This window comes from Lissotriton helveticus, chromosome 11, assembly GCF_964261635.1.
Source record: "Lissotriton helveticus chromosome 11, aLisHel1.1, whole genome shotgun sequence".
Lineage (NCBI taxonomy): Eukaryota > Metazoa > Chordata > Amphibia > Caudata > Salamandridae > Lissotriton > Lissotriton helveticus.
The window spans coordinates 358,323,248-358,341,190 of NC_136072.1; the positions used below are offsets into that span (position 1 = coordinate 358,323,248).

General features: G+C 43.1%; 1 protein-coding gene across 1 annotated transcript in view; it reads left to right on the forward strand.

Annotated features, from left to right (window-relative positions):
* Window positions 1–15,483: 15,483 nt before the first annotated feature.
* LOC144790793 (sialidase-4-like) overlaps window positions 15,484–17,943 on the forward strand; it is a 293,689-nt gene continuing 291,229 nt past the window's right edge. The window contains exons 1-2 of the mRNA XM_078665480.1: window positions 15,484–15,604; window positions 17,183–17,387. Of these exons, the coding sequence (XP_078521606.1) occupies window positions 17,187–17,387 (201 nt within the window). The 5' untranslated portion in view covers window positions 15,484–15,604; window positions 17,183–17,186. The remainder of the gene's footprint in view (window positions 15,605–17,182; window positions 17,388–17,943) is intronic.

Genomic DNA, 17,943 nt, shown 5'->3' on the forward strand with positions numbered 1-17,943 from the left:
CGCTACATGGCGCCCAAAGTTGGTGGTCTTATTTCATGACACTCGAGTAGTATATCATTCAATCCTTAACCCCTTCACTGTTGTTACCGGAAAATGGTGGTGTCGGACAAAACCTACCTATTTTTGAAATAGGTCTTTTCAAGCTTGAATCTTTCTAAAACGGTTTCCTTGAATTACTACCCAGTTGTGCTACAAAGTTTACTTTGTTTTTCTAATTTCCTGTGCTGTCATGGCCCAGCCAGTGGACATTCCGCAGCATAGTCGACTTGCGGTGCGCAATCATTTGCCGACTTACCAAGTGCCATTGGAAGGCTTGGCCGTGATATTAGTGGTGAGTGCGGATGCAACTTACCATATGAACTGTTTTATTCGTGGGTGACGTTTCCGGCTGTGGACGCTACTTCTGGTGTGTTCCACAATTACACTCCCGCTCCTGTGCCGAATGAATATACTCCGTACAGAGCACAGGAAGTTCCTATTGATACTTGGCAGCATCGCGTTTGGTTTGGTGGCGCCCTACCCCATTCTTTAACCGCTCCGAGGTTAGGTCCTTTGTCCATTCCAGGCGCAAATTGGCCTGTTTTGGCTGGATTTACTCCTCATCCTCAGCACGGCAATTGTACCCTGGCGGAAGTTCGTAGACTACATGTTGTCTCGATTGCCGTGATTTGAGCTTTGGTACAATACATAGCCCGTAATCTTCCGGGTGGGCCCCCGGGGGGTGCGGCACTTCCAGCCAGACAGGGCGGATTGAAGCTCAGTCCTGTGAAGGTCAATGCTGTAATGGGCAAGCGTCCCCAGGAGAAGGATGATTTTCCTTTCTGGCTTGCCGAGAAATTTGACCAGGAAGCAGTATTTCCTAATACAACTCCTGGTGACAAACACAGAATTTTGACAATTAGTTTACCAAAGGATTTGGCCCCTGAACTCGGTGACCGTGAGACCTGGGGTAAAACATTTGCGGCGGTCTATGCGAGGTGTTATGGCACTCCGTCTATGGCTGTCCTGCCTACGATCATTTAACGTGTTCAAGATGATCACGGACCGGAGGCAGCGGTTGAATTGGGTATGCGCCTGTGTGGCTCCTTTGATATAGTTTGCGATCTCATTCTTGCTAATGTCAAGGGGGATGCAGTGAACTTTCAGGTAGCTAATGCTTTGGCGGCGATTCCCGATGCCGAAAAACCCCAACAGTTAGCGAGGATTATTGTAGCTGCTTATAAAACCATGTGTCGCAATAGCAAGGGTCTAAAGCCTTTTTCTGTCAAAGAGAAAAAGCAACCCCAAGGGCAGAATTCGGAGACAGAAGTTCAGCCCAAGTCCAAAAAACAAAATTGGCCTAAAAACAAAAACAGGGAAAGCAACAGCAACAACAACAGACACAGGAATCACGTCCTGCGTCTCCGTTTGCTGCGCAAACAGAACGTGTTTATGACTTGCGCGATCGCGCGAAGATTAAATCACCTGATCGATTTCAGGTTTCTGATCAACGCTCTCCTCGTTCCTTTCAGGACTCATCGGCCTCGACGACTGGTGGCGGAGGAGGCGGAAGGGGTCGGGGTGGTCAGCAAGGACGTGACCAGCCCCGCCCAAAAGACGGTACAGGAAAGCAGGACGGCTCAACGCTGAAGAGACCGCAGTTTGCCAAGAAGAAAGTCGCGGCTTTAACAGCGCATCGATATGCCACAGATAGTGAGAACCCGGCTTCGGAATCTGACATGGGCTCTGACCTTGCTGGACAGCGCGGCGGAGATTACCATTGTGAGAGAGGCCCTGCGTCCACTACTGAAGGTGACAGCGACTGAAATTTATGTTGTGATAGAAACAGCTGTTACGAGAGTGTCTCCCCCTGATAGAGTTTGTGAAATTGTCCTGTTAATCGAAGGTGACATACAACGTACTATAAAAGGGGTATTTTGGGAAAATCTTTTGTCTACGTATGACATTTTGCTTTCGGAGGCTGACTGGCCCCCACCTTTTGTTCTCGCAGCACCGCGAGCGGAGGAGGTAATCCTCCCCAGTTTTGCGAACACTGTCTCGAAAGAGCATGCGCTGCATTTTGCAGAAGAGTGGGCTAAGGCTCTAGCGCCGGCTCTGTACCGCAACCAATGTGGTTGGGATAAATTGTCCCCAAGCCACGAGATTCCTTTACGGTCTCAGCCACAGCCTCAACCTCAATATCCCATACGGCGTGAAGCCAAGGCTTCCGTCGCGGCAATCCTTGAACAATTGGAATATCAGGGAGTAATTGAAACGTGTGTGTCTCCAATGAATAACCCCCTTTTTACTGTAACCAAGCCTGACGGCTCATATCGTTTGGTATTGGATTACCGGCATTTAAACTCGCATTGCCGTAACTGTGCTGTACAGAACACTCACGGCTCTGCCCTAGTGGATAGTCTTGTGCGTAAGCGTTTTAAGACCATGCTTGACATTTCCAACGGAGAATCGACCCAGATGCATGCTCGTATGTGGATGACAAAAATCTCATGGACGACGAAATTTGGGAGCATCTGTGTCGAGTAAACAGCATAATTTGTACCTTTGCAGATATGGGTTACAAATTCAACTTTGCAAAATCGCACATTGCAGAGTACACAGTGTTGTTCCTGGGCTATGAGCTCAACAACGAAGGCAGAGGTTTGGCTCCTCACTTCCTGGAGAAATGCGCACAACTGCGCGCTCCGACAACACTGAGAAAATGACAGTCTTTACTTGGTTTCTTAAATTTCGGAAGAACATACATTCCGGAATATGCCCAGCGTATCAAGCCTTTGTATGCTTTGATACAACCAACTTTTTCCAAATCATGCTGGCTGCCTGAACACTCCGCCATTTTGCAATCCTTGCAGGCTGATCTGCTCGCTTCTAAATTCTTACTGACTCGTGACAACCACACCAACCTGGTGATAAGAATCATCCCTGGGACGGTGGGTTTCACGTACCTTACTTTTAATGAAGGAGACACAGTGCCTATTGCTTACAAGTCACACTTGTACACTTCGGCTGAAATGCGATTTTCCACTGTGGAGAAAGTTTTAACGGCTGTGCAGATGGCAATTCTTAAAGAACGTGCCCTGTCACAGGGAAAACGCATGTTGGTTGTTACCCCGTGTCCTGCCTTGGAGGCAGTTACAAAATCCAGTGTACCAATTTCTAAAGCTTTGCACCCTCGGTGGATTCAATGGGCTGCATCCTTGACATCTCAGGATGTCACGTTTATCTTTGACGCCACGTTATGGTCGCAGGAGTTTTACAGTATGAATTCGTTCATCCGGCTCCTTTAGCAATGCGACCTTTGGAGGATTTCCGTTGCATCATTTACACTGATGGTTCGGCGCAGGTTGCGCATGGCTCTAAACACGCCTACGTTTCCGCATGCGCCATTGTGGTAGGTGCCATGGTGGACGATGAGTTCAAGTCCAGAGTTGTGCACACGCAGACTCTAGGGGACTGCACTGCACAATTGGCGGAGCTTCGTGATCTCTTACTCGCGTTGGAGTACGCAGATCCTAGTGTGACGACTCTTATTGTGAGTGATTCTTATTACTGTGTCCAGTCTTACAATGAGAACTTGTTCTATTGGATTCAGAATGACTTTCGTGATTCCAAGGGTAGCACAATAAAACATAAAATGATCTGGGTTCGAGTGGCTGAGCTCAAGGAGCAGTTGCCACTCGTGTTTGTGATTCATACTCTCGGCCACCAGCGTGTAGGAGTTCACGCTGTCGGTAACTCGCTCACTGATGAGGCGGCGAAATCAGCAGTATCTACATATTTAGTTGCAGCAGTTACACGGTCCAAAAGTAAGATTGATGATGAAATCTTGGCGGCTGTTGCTGCCACTGAGAAGGGAGGTAAACATCCTACGGGGTTCCCTTCGAAGTACACATACCACTTAAGTCCCGATAAGGTTCCTTTTGTGAAAATTCTTGAAGTTGGGGAACGTTTGATTCCCAACTCGGATCGCAGGGCTAGCTTGATTACGGCGGCACATGAAGGTGTGGCGTCTGCGCATGCGGGCGTCTCGGCCACTGTAGCTCAATTACAACAACGTTTCTGGTGGCGGGGACTGTACAAACAGACGCGTGACTATGTCCTTCAATGCAACAATTGCCAGCAGATTAAACCTTCTACTGCTGCGCGTCCGCCACAGACACAGTTGTACATATCTAATAAACCGTTAGGTTGTGTTTATTTAGATCACTGCAGTCCTTTTTCTTTTGATACTGCATATAAGTACATCTTAGTAGCAGTTGATTCATGCACATGCTTTGTGTGGGTATGGCCCCATCGCAGCGCTGATTCACAGACTGCCATAAGAGATTTGCGTGTCTTTGTAGGGATTTTTGCCTGTGGCACCTTCCATTCGGATCAGGGTCCAGCTTTTGCCTCTAAGGCGTATAAGGATGCCATGATTTCGATGGGGGTCCAAGTCAAGTTTTCGTCTCCCTACAGACCTGAGGGTAACAGTGTAGTGGAACGAATGAACCGTGACTTAAAGCAATCTTTGACAGCACGAGTTATAGGCACTGGCAGAAACTGGCTGGCCCACCTCAATGGCGTGCAGCGTGCTCTTAATAATCTCCCTAGAAGGTCTCTGGGTGGGCGGACCCCATACGAAATGCTCTTTGGTATCAAGATGTTTGTCCCGGACCTTGACGGTCTAGACGGCGTGGCCAACACCACAACCTTTGACGTAGATGAACATTTCAATGTCTTACAGAATCTACAAAAGACCAGAGACAGTCTTGCAAAGGAACATTTGCCCTCCACATCGGATGATGCGTTGCAGATCCCGGTAGTTGGCTGGCTACCCCAAGTTGGAGAACTGGTTCGGGAGAAGATCGACCACAAGAAAGAATTTGGTCCTTCCTATCGTGCTCCGGTTCCTGTCCTTGGCGTGAAGGGCACAAGAACAGTCATTTTACCTCCACTACCAGGTCGTAAGGAAAACAGGTTTATCTCAATTGACAATGTCAAGGTACACAGAGTGGCCGATTCTTCTTAGTATGACTCTGGCAGTCTCCTGTCCTTCGATGATGAGGAATTCTGTTTTGGCCACTGCTTCTGATTCTATGCCTGAGGTGGCCCTCGAGATGCCTGCTGTTTCCAGTCCTTTATTAAGTCCTTTACCTGTTGATCATGTTGCTGAACTTGATTACACTTACCCAACTGACTTATCGATGCCTGATTTGCAAACACGTTTAGCCACAGGATCCAGATTCTCTTTTGACACTGTTTCACAGACTTCAAAAAGCCCTCACGTTTTGCAATTTATGCCACATTATTTTAAAAACATTTTTTTATCCCCCTTGGACATATATTTGGCTGGTACTTTTTCAATTTACCTTTTTATGTCTATTGGTTTTGTGTTTTATTTTTTTCGTCTTGTCGATGGACACTATGTCGAGGAAAGAACACGCATTCGGCATCTTAATGGAACTTTGGCCCCCCTTTCCTCGTCACATTCAGCACACAGACTGAAGAAAGACTTGAAGTTTGTTAACATCACTGCTTGGTCTGTTCTTGATGGGATTGTGTGGGATGTAGGTAAATTTCAAATCCATGGCCCTACTGAAGTTGTTAATGTCCCTAGTGTGCTCAGGGTAAACATGGGAGATGTAGTGAAACAAAACATATGTTCTGATGATTGGGATGTTCAGGCAGTAGAAGGATTATTCTCTGATTTGAAATATTATGCTGCCTTTGATGCTGAAGATTTATATTTAGATTCTGCTAATTATGGTGAATTATTTTGCTTTCAACATTTTGGCAACCATTATCTGCATAAAACAAGTTCCAGACGGGGTTCTGTAAATTACACACAGTGGGAACATTGCCCAGCCCCTGTACAAGGCAGTTTGAGTACTTTCTTAAAAAAGTACACTTATTTTACCGACTTCAATCAGTCCAATCCTGAGTCTTTTTATTTTAAAATGACACAGAAGTCCATGTCCAAGGTTAGACTTACCGATACTAAATTGTTGTATTCGAAGTCCTTTCTAGACAGATTAGCTGTTGAGGGCTACGAGCTATGGAAGGAAACCATTGACCTTAAATCAGTTTGGGGTTCTAAAAGTTGGCAGGTACAAGGCATTGAGGCTTTGCACCGTGCGTGTCTCATCCCAAATCATATGTTGTTTTTAAATTCTACCATTCCTCAAACAACATGCTTTGCATTGGCTACTTCTAAAAAATTGAATACTGTCCCTGATTTGGAAGAATATTTTGGTTGGAATAATATTACACAGTTTTCCATTAATGAATTGCAAGCTCTATTGCAAAATGCGTCCTTTAACATTTCCAGTTTGGATCCAAAAGGTTGGCTGATGTGGCACAGGTTTTCTGATTCATGCCAACGTCGTTTTCTGTGTTTGGCTGATGGGTTTACACAAGTCAGGCCTGATCCCCGCTTTGATACTGACCTTTCTGTCACCACTTATTCAGTAGGAAAATTATGTCAGAATTGGCTGAAACATTCTACCTTGGCTGTGGTTAAACTGCATCTATCCAAACTCACTGATGATGTAGATTTAAACGATTTCATTAAAGGCCCGGCTAATGGTAGATCTAAAAGATGGATATATGCGATTTACAATGAAATCTGGAAGCCGTCACAAATTGAGGCTGCTACACGCCTTAGAGCAATTGATCAAGCTAATTTAGAGAAAGTGCTTGCAGTTGTGGATAACAGTATTAACATGCTTTCTTCCCACATTTACACGTTAAATGACATTGTGTCTTCTGTTGTTGATATTGTGCAAGATGAAGTGTCTGTATTATACCTTGGACAGAACCAATTGCGTTCCATTATGCAATTTGCGTGGAACCTGCAGACGCTTAAGGCTGGTAAGGTACCTTGGTCATACATGAACGTGTCCTCCCTCTTTGACCCCTTTAATTTGACTGACAAGCAGCGCCTGCTTTCAATGCGAGATGCATCTTTTTCCATGTTACACATTGAGAGATTGGAGTCTTTACCATTCTCTGTGGCTGAAGCCACTGCTGCGACGTGGCTTATCCATGGGTTAATTACATTACCTTTTGCTCTGTACAAATTTACAAATTGTATGCGATATATCGCTCTAGGTAGATATGAGCCACTGGGTAGTTCATTTCGCCATGATGCCTGGTCTCTTCCCTTCACTTATCGATGCCTGAAACACGAGAAGGAAGTTTTTCTAAAAGGGGAGGAGTGCACAGAAACACCGGATCACTCCTTGATAGGTAGACACATCCAATTGCATGGTTCTTGTAAGCAGGACCGGCCAAATTTAGCCTGTGTTTTGAAAGGTACTCCAGTTCCCGCAATCGTTCCTACTTTTACATTACTGGCAAACTGAAGTTATTTGCTTTTGAATGACGAGGACTGGTGTGGGTTAATTAAAGGTATCGCTTATGTGGTAACAGTGTAAGAACGTGTGGTGTGTTGCAAAAATGTTCTGTATCCTCCTACACATAAGAATTTAGATGTTTCCATCTGGCCGCAACTCCCAACCTTGAAAGCAGATTTCCATGGTATGAGTAGAATAAGAGCCCTTTTGTCTCAGAAAGAAGTGGCCCTGAGTTCGGCTCGAGAAACATTTGTCCTTCACATAGCTAACACGCCCACAGAGGTGCAGGCACTATTGAATACTGATTTGCCATTGCATTTCAGCGAGCTTATTCATCAAATCTTTAATGCCTCCTCCACTTCTGGCCTGGCGCACTTTTTTAAAATAGTTAGCAGTTGTCTCGTGACTTCTTTCGAGAAAATATTTGGGGTCATCCCTGCTTTCTTCCACTCTATATTTTCAAGCCTGTTTGGTGGCTTTCCGGTTTTGTTTGCGCTGGCTGTAGGCGTTCTGGTGATATTTTGTTTTATTAAAAGTGGATGCCCGTCCTGTGTTAGAAGCCGCTCAGCCCTACCTGGCACTGTTTCGCAACCGGATGCTTAATTACTATGGCACACTTCCGCTTGCGACTTTAAGCACGGCTTTTGGATTATCGTTTCGATTTTCCTATTTTACATGTGTCCAGCCTGTGTTTCATTGCCTAAGCTGCGATTTCGACTGGGCCCTTGATTTGTGTCTCTGCAAGACGGTGTCTCCTGACGTCGATTTTAATCACCTGATGAGTCCCGTAGTTACTCACGAGTTGATTTGTTCTGGCGAAAGGATTATGGCCTTGGCAGCGATGCATGGACTAATGGGTCATTGGAACATACTCGCGGCAGCACAAGATTTCTTGGCACAGAGCTATATTGAGAACCCACCGAGTTGTCCTCTGATGATGCTAGAGGCTCCGGTACTGTACGGTACGTATGTTCTTTCCCACTGATGAATTGGATGACTGAACTGTTTTCGGATGATGACAGTAATTTCATTCTGGAGGCTGTTGCTGCATATTTTGCATATTCAGTTCTTTCCTGAAAACTTTCGAGACTTTTGATACTGGCATGTCCCTGATTGCAAGACTTGTTTGGAGCTTTTGCGTGCAAATTCTTTTTACACACCCAGACCTATTGACTTTTGTGCTGGGTTGGCAAGTTGAGACCTTTTTTATTTGAACTCTATAATGCCTTTCACCTGATTTTGGCCATTACACCACTAAAACATAGCTCATTATTATGGAACTCTGCTTTCATGATGTGCCCCTGTTCCGGTCTTCTCATTCCTTACTATGTCCATGCTCGGATCATTGGGGGGGTGTCATATAGTTACTGCTTACCTATATATCGTGTTAAGTTAGCATGAGCTTATTAAATGTTTAAACGTCATTTTTCCTTTTGCTGCTTTTGCACAGGACACATAGTTGTTATTTTTGCTTTCAACCTAGAAGAGCGTTGTGATTTACATGAGAATAATATGTTATTGCTCTGATATCAGCTTGCTTGGTAAAATATGTCTGTACAGTGCGTGCTGAAGCTTCCAAGGATAACTCGACACAGTGTTGTTGTGAGGACTGATCTTCGCACCTTTCTAGACATAACATGAATGCAGCTGCTGCCAAAATCTTGCTTTTTATATTGCTTTGCTTAGAGCACATGTAACCCACTTGATGGTGCTTCGCATGCAGAGAGCTGGTGGAAGATGATGTGATCCTCTGACACTGAGATCTTGAGGTATGGGCACGCCCTGCTAAAACCCAAAGAGACCTTCATAGATATAATATTCTATGCTAGTCAGGGAGGGTGAGAATTAGGTGTTGCTTACTCCTACTCATTTCAGCATTTTAGCATGCTGTCACCTTTCGCTTTCTATGGACTAGTAACTATGTTGATAACTTTGTTTCTTATAATATGTTTGCTTGTATTATATAAGATACTGCGTTTGAGAACCCTGCATTAGTAAATAAATATTTCAAATATGCACGTATCCTCTTTTACTCCACGTTCTGGTTTGTAATGATTGTATAACGAAAGAGTGTTCATGTGTTCCACGATACCTGAGGTATTCTAAGTTCATGTTCTGGTCTGTCTAAACATTGGGAGTTTCTTATGACCAATGAGACACTGGAGCTGGTTCGGTAAGGGGATTTTGGGTACTATGGTGAGTTTTGGGCCACCCTAATTCACTGAGGTTCCAAATCTCTATGCACAGTTCTGTAGGAGAACAGAATTCCCGCTACACCTTCCTCACCAGAAGACCCAGAGTATCCACCTCTCACCTTTCACCTCACAACCCAAAGACATTTCCTCCAGAAATTTCCCACACAGACAACACCCAACTCATCCTCTCACTCATTGACGACGCCACCACCACCAAAACCAACTTCTACGGATGCATGACAAACGTCGGCGACTGGATGAAGAACAACTGCCTGCAGCTGAACACAGACAAGATGGAAGTACTGTTCTTTGGCAACACATGGAACGACTTCTGGTGGCCAACAGATCTAGGACCTGCACCCACAACCTTCAACCACGCCAGAAACATGGGAATCATCATTGACAAAAAGCTCTCCATGAAATCACAGATCAACGCCATCTCCCCTGTCTTCTTCCTCAGTCTGCACATGCTACGTATGATCATCAAGTGGCTACCCCTACACACGAGACACACCGTGACACAAGCCCTCATCACCAGCCAACTGGACTATGGCAATGCCCTCAACGTAGGAATCACCACAAGTTTCTGCAGAGACTTCAGACCATCAGGACGCCGCTTCCAGACTCATCCTCAGCCTTCCCCGATAAACCTACATCACACCACACCTCACAAAACTCAACTGGCTCCCCGTACAGAAGAGATACCAATTCAATCTACTGACCCATGCACACAAGGCTCTACACAACCAAGGATTAAAAAATGGACCCCCCTTCATTAATCACCTCCTGAACTTCCACCAAGCATATAGCAGACCCATCTCCACCTCCCTGTCACTTGCCCATTCTCCCTGCATCTATGGAGCAGAAGTGGAGGACGCTCTTTCCCCCACATCGCAGTGTAGACCTGCAATAGCCTCCCCACGCACCTCACTTCCATAAATTCAAGTGGCCTTAAAGACCTGGCTTTTTGAATAAGTCTCCGGGTCTGCAAGCACCTTGGATACCCTATCAGGTGATTAATTGTGCTGTATAAATCATTATTATTGATTGATTGATTGTTAGGTCTGATCCCAAAGCCCAGAAGGCTGTTTTTTTCAAGAACCTGCAAATGGGCCGTCGCCCTGCAGGACTACCATTTTAAGGTTGAGTACTTCCTGGGGATGAAAAACATTGTTGCTGACTTCCTTTGCATTTAGTGTCGGTGCAGTTGGATACTGAAGCCAAAGTAGAAGATGACGCGTGGGACTAGGAAGAATTTATAGTGTGTGCAGTCACTTAAGGTGTTTTTAGTGAAGAAGAATGGAAGGACCTGTTGTTGAAAGATGAAGTGCTACAGTAGGTGATCAAATTTGTCACCCAGGACTGGTGTGCAAAAAGAAAAGTGGGTGGAGAAGTTCATAAATACTGAAATATGAGAGGAGCTATCTGTGAGTGATAGTTTACTCTGAAGAGGCATGAAACTGGTCCCCCCTGTTCTGATCAGGGAGAGACATTCATTTAGGAGATCAAAATCACCAACAGATTTTGAAAACCAAACGAGGATTAGGCTATATTTTTGGTTGCCTGGTATTGATGTGCAGGTGTTAAGCTTTGTGAGAGACTGTTTGGAGCGTAGTACAACAATAAAATGTGCAAGACTAGGGTATAGCCTAATGTTATGAGGGAAACTCCAGTGAGGGTTTGGCAAGAGGTGTCCATGGTTATTTTGGGGCCCATCACTAGCAATTCTGGTCATTCTCATGTACTAGTTTTAATAGATTCTAGGTTTTCACAATGGCCAGAGAAATACATTACTCAATGCATGGAAACAAACAAAAGTCATCAGGTTTCTTGACAATACTTTTAGTAGAGAAGAACGTCCTGGGTACATTTTAACAGACAATGGGGTGAAACTAGTCTCCAAAGAGATGGAGGAGTTTTTATCAAAAATGGGAATTAAACACAGAAAATGCTTTCTCAACCATCCAGACATCTGCGGCATGGTGGAGAGTCCACAGGGTGCTAAAAGGAGTCCATCCAAATTGCATAATCTCAGAACAGAGATTGGTAGTCTGAGATCATTGAGAGAGTGACATTGTGCAGAATTACTCCTCATTCAGTCACAAGCAAAGTGCCTTTCGACTTGTTCAGAGGCAGGATGCCCAACACTTTAATATATCTATCTTGGATGACATACAAGAATGTGGGTATGTGTTCAGACAAAGTGAGGTGGAAAGAGGCAAAAGAAAAAAAAAGAAAAAAAAATAACTTTGATGTGAGACATTCCGCTTTCAAAACTATGTAAAAGTTGGTGCAATGATGAGAGTAAAAATTCCTCAGAAGTGTGGTAGTTCAAAAGAGTTGTCAAGTTTTCCATAACACAGTGAAGTTAAATGATGACCACACATGGAATATGAAGAGAATTGCTCTTGTTTGCTCTGGGTTATTAAGTCCCTCCAGTTCTGAGGAAATTAACTCTGGTGATTAATTGGTGGCACTGAAAACTTGCTGAACTTGCTAACCTTGCTGGGGGCATTTGAAAATCTACCTGTGGCCCATCACTGACTGATCGCTGGCTTCCCTGTTGTCCTGCTACCCTCCCGCCGCCGTGTGTGATACCTACGTGGCCGTAGTGTGAAGGACCACCATTACCAGGCTCCTTAGCGGCAGAAGCCGCCCACGGCAACTCCCGCGCCCGGAGGTGCATTTAATCGCGCTCAATCCCGGTGGAGCGGGTGGCGCTGATAACTTTCTGAACTTGCTAACCTTGCTGGGGGCGTTTGAAAATCTACCTGTGGCCCATCACTGACTGATCGCTGGCTTCCGTGCTGTCCTGCTACCTTCCCGCCGCCGCGTGTAATACCTACGCGGCCGCAGTGTGGAGGACCACCATTACCAGGCTCCTTAGCGGCAGAAGCCGCCCACGGCAACTCCCGCGCCCAGAGGCGCATTTAATCGCGCTCAATCCCCGCGTCGTGGGAACGCGTCCGGGAGGTGCCGGGAGAAGTCCTTATAAAAGTTGACAATTACAACACACACCGCCTTATTTATGTATATCCTTACTAGCTGATAATAGGTATTAGTAGAAAGTAATTGAGCTTTCTGATAACGAAGCTGGTTCGATAAAAATACGAACAAACCCCCTTTGGCCCTACCATGTGGAACATCCACAGCCAATATAAACAGCGTCTTATAGCCATAAAGATGGAGTGGAACTGTTATCCATGTCTCCTGGAGATATATGATATCATAATCATTTATGGTGTTTATCCAAATTGGGTTCGTTATTTTGGCTTTAAGGCCTGCCATATTCCAAAACATTACACGGCATAGATCCCCGCTATTTACAAGGGTAGTAGAATTACCAGGATCAATCCTCTCCAAATGGTAATGACGTCAGCATTTGACTGCGTATCACATAGTAACCTATGGTCCATCTTGGGAAATTTGGGGGTAGAAGATAAAATAATCTATTTTTTGAGAGAACTTTATTCTGGTGCCACTGCGACAGTGCGTTATGGGAAAAATGGAGAATGTGCTAGATCATTTGACATAGGGCGCGGGGTACGCCAGGGATGCGTTCTCGCACCCTTCTTATTTCCAGTGTATATAAACGGCCTTGAGAATGCCTTGTTGAAAGCATCCAATGATATGCCCATGGTAGCCAAAAGACCCATCCCTGCGCTTCTTTACGCAGATGATGCGGTCATCTTGGCCCGGACACCTATGGCATTACAAGGTCTAATAACATCTTTTAACACCTTTATGTCAAATTTAGATCTAAACATCAACTGCACTAAAACATTCTCGATGATCTGTGGCTCTGGCTCTAACAAAAAGAAGAGGGCTATGTATATTAACGATAGTCCCTTAGATTGTACCCCCACCTTTTCATATCTAGGCATTTTGTTTCACGAAGCTGGTACATGGGCAAGTGCAATTAAAGCAAGGAAACATTTTTTGGGTAAATTGATTATGGCCCTAAAAAACCTTTTTAAAAAAATGGGGAAAAAACCAACAGTGGAACTTTTAAGAATTTTTGATTCGACTTGCATTTCAATTGCTGTCCACGGTGCTGGTATATGGGGTTATGCTAATATAAAATCAATCCAGCTGGTAGAGAATATGTTCTTGAGGTACATCTTAGCTGTACCTGAGAGTGTCTCAAGCTACATTTGTCATATGGAACTTGGTCAACCCTTCATCGAAGACACAATTAGGGTCCAGCCGATATTACTGTGGCACAGGGCTTGGACCAATGATGAGTGTGTATTGAACCGCACTATTTTAAAAGATGTGTTAAGTCTAGATCATGTGGGTAGGATACGATGGTTTGTTTATGTAAAAGACTTCCTTGTGAAATTGGGCTGTCAAAATTATTATGATGACCCACTTTCAATGTCTAATAGCTCAAGGAAATCTCTGAAAGTATTATGTATGCATTACCTGGAAGATATCAGTGTAAGTGAAGAGATAAAGAAAAAGACTGTTGTATCTCACCAACTGATACTGACCCATGGTAAAATACAACCATACCTAAACCTTACCATGACTGAACGAGAGCGTTTCTTTTTTAACTCGTTTTAGGTTAAATATCTTTTTTAGAGTTACAAATTTCCCCGTTAAGAACTCCTGGTCACGTGATTTAATTAAATGCCCGTGTGATGATTCATCTGACCAATCGGATATTCATGTTTTATTCTTTTGCAAGTTTTACATTTTACCTCGGAAAAGACTGATTATCCCCATCCTGAAAGAGATGGAAGCTAACCGCTGCTGTGCAACTTTTTTAATATTACAGAAATTGGATGTTATCTTGATTGTGGCATCTATCTCCGAATTTATTTTTTTTTAATTTAGGTTATGCAATTCAATTTGTATCTGAGAAATTTTTAATTTCGTTTTTTCTCTACAATGTATTTTTATATTTGATTGATGAAATTTCACATGTACTTTTATGGTTATTTGTTTTAACCGAATAAAGTTGAATTGACTTGACTTTAACAGAGAAGAACCAAATGTACCATGGTTCTCCCCAAAAAAATGGACAATTATGTGCCAAAATAAAATGGCCGTAGAATTGCTGTAGGGATATTTATTTTCAATTTGACTTTTATTTGACTTTTATATAGATTTGTCTTCAGAACTCTGTTTTTGCATTTTATTGTAATGATTTCTATCTCAACAAATATTTGAGTAAATTGTATTTGTTTTTTCATATTTGTATTGTTGAAATTTAGTTTGCCTATTGGTTTACAGAAATATCGGGGGTAGGATCTGTGGAATCTTGGTTGTGAGCCAGTAAACATGCAGATTGCATGATGTAGAGTATTGTAAGAATGAGTGCTGTATTAGAATGGTAAAGGACTTTTGAAGCGAGTCAGACAGCTGCTGGCTGTCCTGGTAGATGGGACGTTTCCTATGTACCGCAGTACGGCATTAAAACTTCTTTTTCCTACGCTATTTGTGTGGTGTCCGGCTTCTTCGCAGAACTAAAAATTATTGCTTGCGAATGCTAAAACAATTCTATCCCACTAACCATTTTACATCTTTTCAGAAAATTCCATAGGGACATCAGCATCACCCCCTTAAAGTGGTTTACTTGCATATGTGGACAGGGCATGAAACTATGCCATAGTTCCTTAACATGACCCTCCTTGCATTACCTGAAACCCCCTGTCCTGGATCTTAGTACCTAAGGTTTAGGCCTAACCTGTGTATACTCCTGGCTACACCACTGCTTTTGAGGCAGGAATTTCTTCGAAGGAGCAGGGTGGGGAGAGATGGATGGAAGTCACAATGCTCTCCCTCAACGTGGTTGCCTGGCGGAAAATCTTTTATTTTGTTGTGGGGAAAACACTGCTGATAATTGTTTCTCTGTGTTTTTTCCTAAGGTAAAGACAAATCAGTAAAATTATCATGACAAAAAATCAGCAGGAAAATGAAAGACGAGCATTGAATTGATATTAAACAATCTTTCGGAGCAGATTAATTTGGAGTGAATGTGGCGAGTGATAAGCCTGAACGAGAAATCTAAGTCTGTGGAGAGCATTTTTGATTGTCAACTTCACTTGAAACAATTTTGAAACCCTGGTAAGTCAGTTTATCATGATCTTTGTGCTTGTGAAATATTGGCTTAATTCGTCAGTCTCTATTTGTCATGTATTTTCTAAAAGGTTTGCTGTTATTCATTTTAACTGCTGTTATTCATTTTACATTCAGTCTGAACGTGATTGTATATTCCTTATTTTCTAGTTCTTTAAAGTGGAAACTAATTTGATGTATCCTCAAATGTCGGTTAAATGGCACTTTGACGACTATGCAGTTGTGTTATGAATGTATTCACGTTCTAATCTTTGATTCAACGAGTCCTTAAAAATAAAAAATGAGCGGATAGGATTGAATAACATAGGTAACCTGCAATGAGGTCACATGCAATGATGCCACAATATAATATGTCGGGCTATGTAGGCTCTATACTGTCAATGCAAAGCAGTGAAAATGCTAGGTCATTTTTGAGTCTACATCTAAAGAATAATGCCCAGATGATATCATATTCAAAAGTTGCTAGAATAAGAATGAATAAAAAAATAAACCAAGGTACAAATCTGCTTTGCAATTAAACACATTAAGGAATGCACTTTTAGGTTTGCTATAATCTATAAAACAAACATATGAAGTTAATTTCATGGATGACATATAAAGTCGATTACTATTATTCGGAATACATTAAGAAAATGTAACATTGTACTTGAGGTCTGTGATCTTATTGTTTAAAGCACTCTGAGGTGGCTTGACTACACCAGTCCCACAAAAACAAATGATAAATATATTTCGAAGTAGAAAATATGAAAATATAATTTTAGATGCCCTTTGTACTCTTTGTACAGTGCATTATGTTTTACATGGAAAGGGGTTGTCCAGCATGTAAACGACTAGTTAAAAAACGAGGGATACATGGTAATCAATGGTAAAAACTGACCTTGCCTGCTGGAAGTATGTTTTGTAAATAGATTTAAATGAATGTGCTTGTTTCGTGCTCGTGTAGTTTTTAAACAAATTCAAAGCAAAAGAGAGGCTACTTCAACCTACTAGCCCTCTTCACACCAGAAAAGAGGTGGTTGGAGGAGGGTGATGGGCAGTTCTTTCTGCATTCAAAGAGATCATAGATTCCCCCTTTCTGTATGTTTGTACAATGAATGCTGATGTTTTCAAGCACACTGTGAGGCCGCGCTGCAAGTGTATGCACTTGCACAAGGATTGCCTGGTGACTCACAATCACAAGGTAATACAATGACTCAGCTAGCAATAAAGTTTTCACTTCACTTTCGAATCCTGGTTAGGGGCTAGGTCAGACCTTCGTTAATAATGGGGACACCCCCTTATCCACCATCTGGCTTAGGAGGAAACATGGGACTCAATGGTCCATTTCTAAAAATAGAAGAATGGCACTATCCAGTTGTGTCCACAGAGACTTGTTGAATGCTGTAATGATTTATGTATGTAATAAAAAAACGTGGTTTAGTATTTTCCAGTCTGGTGCAGATTGATGGTAATGAATAAGAAGAGCTTGCCAATAACGAGTTTGATAATATTACCTAGCACCTTTTTCCATTGTTACTCAGGTATTGTGTTTTTCTACATCTTTTTGCCCTGACTTTTGCTCTGAAGTACAATGGCAGCACGATATCTCCCTGCACGGACTGTGCTCTTTGAGAAGGAGCGCAATGGCGTCACTTATCGAGTTCCGTCCCTCCTGTACTTGCCTTGCTCAGCCACCTTTCTGGCCTTTGCTGAAGAGAGACTGAGTGCTGATGATGCCCATGCCAACCTACTGGTGATGCGCCAAGGGTCATTCTACAAGACCTACGTAGAAGTAAGTAAAGCTTGAGATAGATTCAGGAAAGAAGAAGAAATGAACTATTAGCAATGTAGCAAAGTAAAAAATGAGAGCGTACGTAGGATGGAAGTGTCTTCCTTCACACACTGAACATTTGACCCTCAGACACTACTTCAGCAACGTCCATATATAGACATATTTAAGCCCAGTGAAAGAACAAAGGCAACAAGTAATTTACTACAGAATTGGAAACCTGGTAGTTTTTGTGCTTCCAAAAATAAGCAGAATGGCTGTGAAAATGTAGCCATGGGTGGTTATCACGTGCTTGCACAAGCAGTAAATTGAAGCTCTGCTTTAGATAGTGCCAGGATTTGACTAATCTTGGGCACATGACTAAACGGAAGCAATGTTCTTTTCTATCCAGTGACAGCGTACTAGAGCATGAGAGCCAGTGATAGAAGCAGGGAGAGGGGAATGGGCGAAGAGAGAAAACAGAGACACTTTGCCTTTTCACTTCTGGGGTCAAGGTAGGCTCTAAGTTGTAGTGGATCTGTACATGGCAAACGTACACCTCAATTAATTTGCCTTTGGA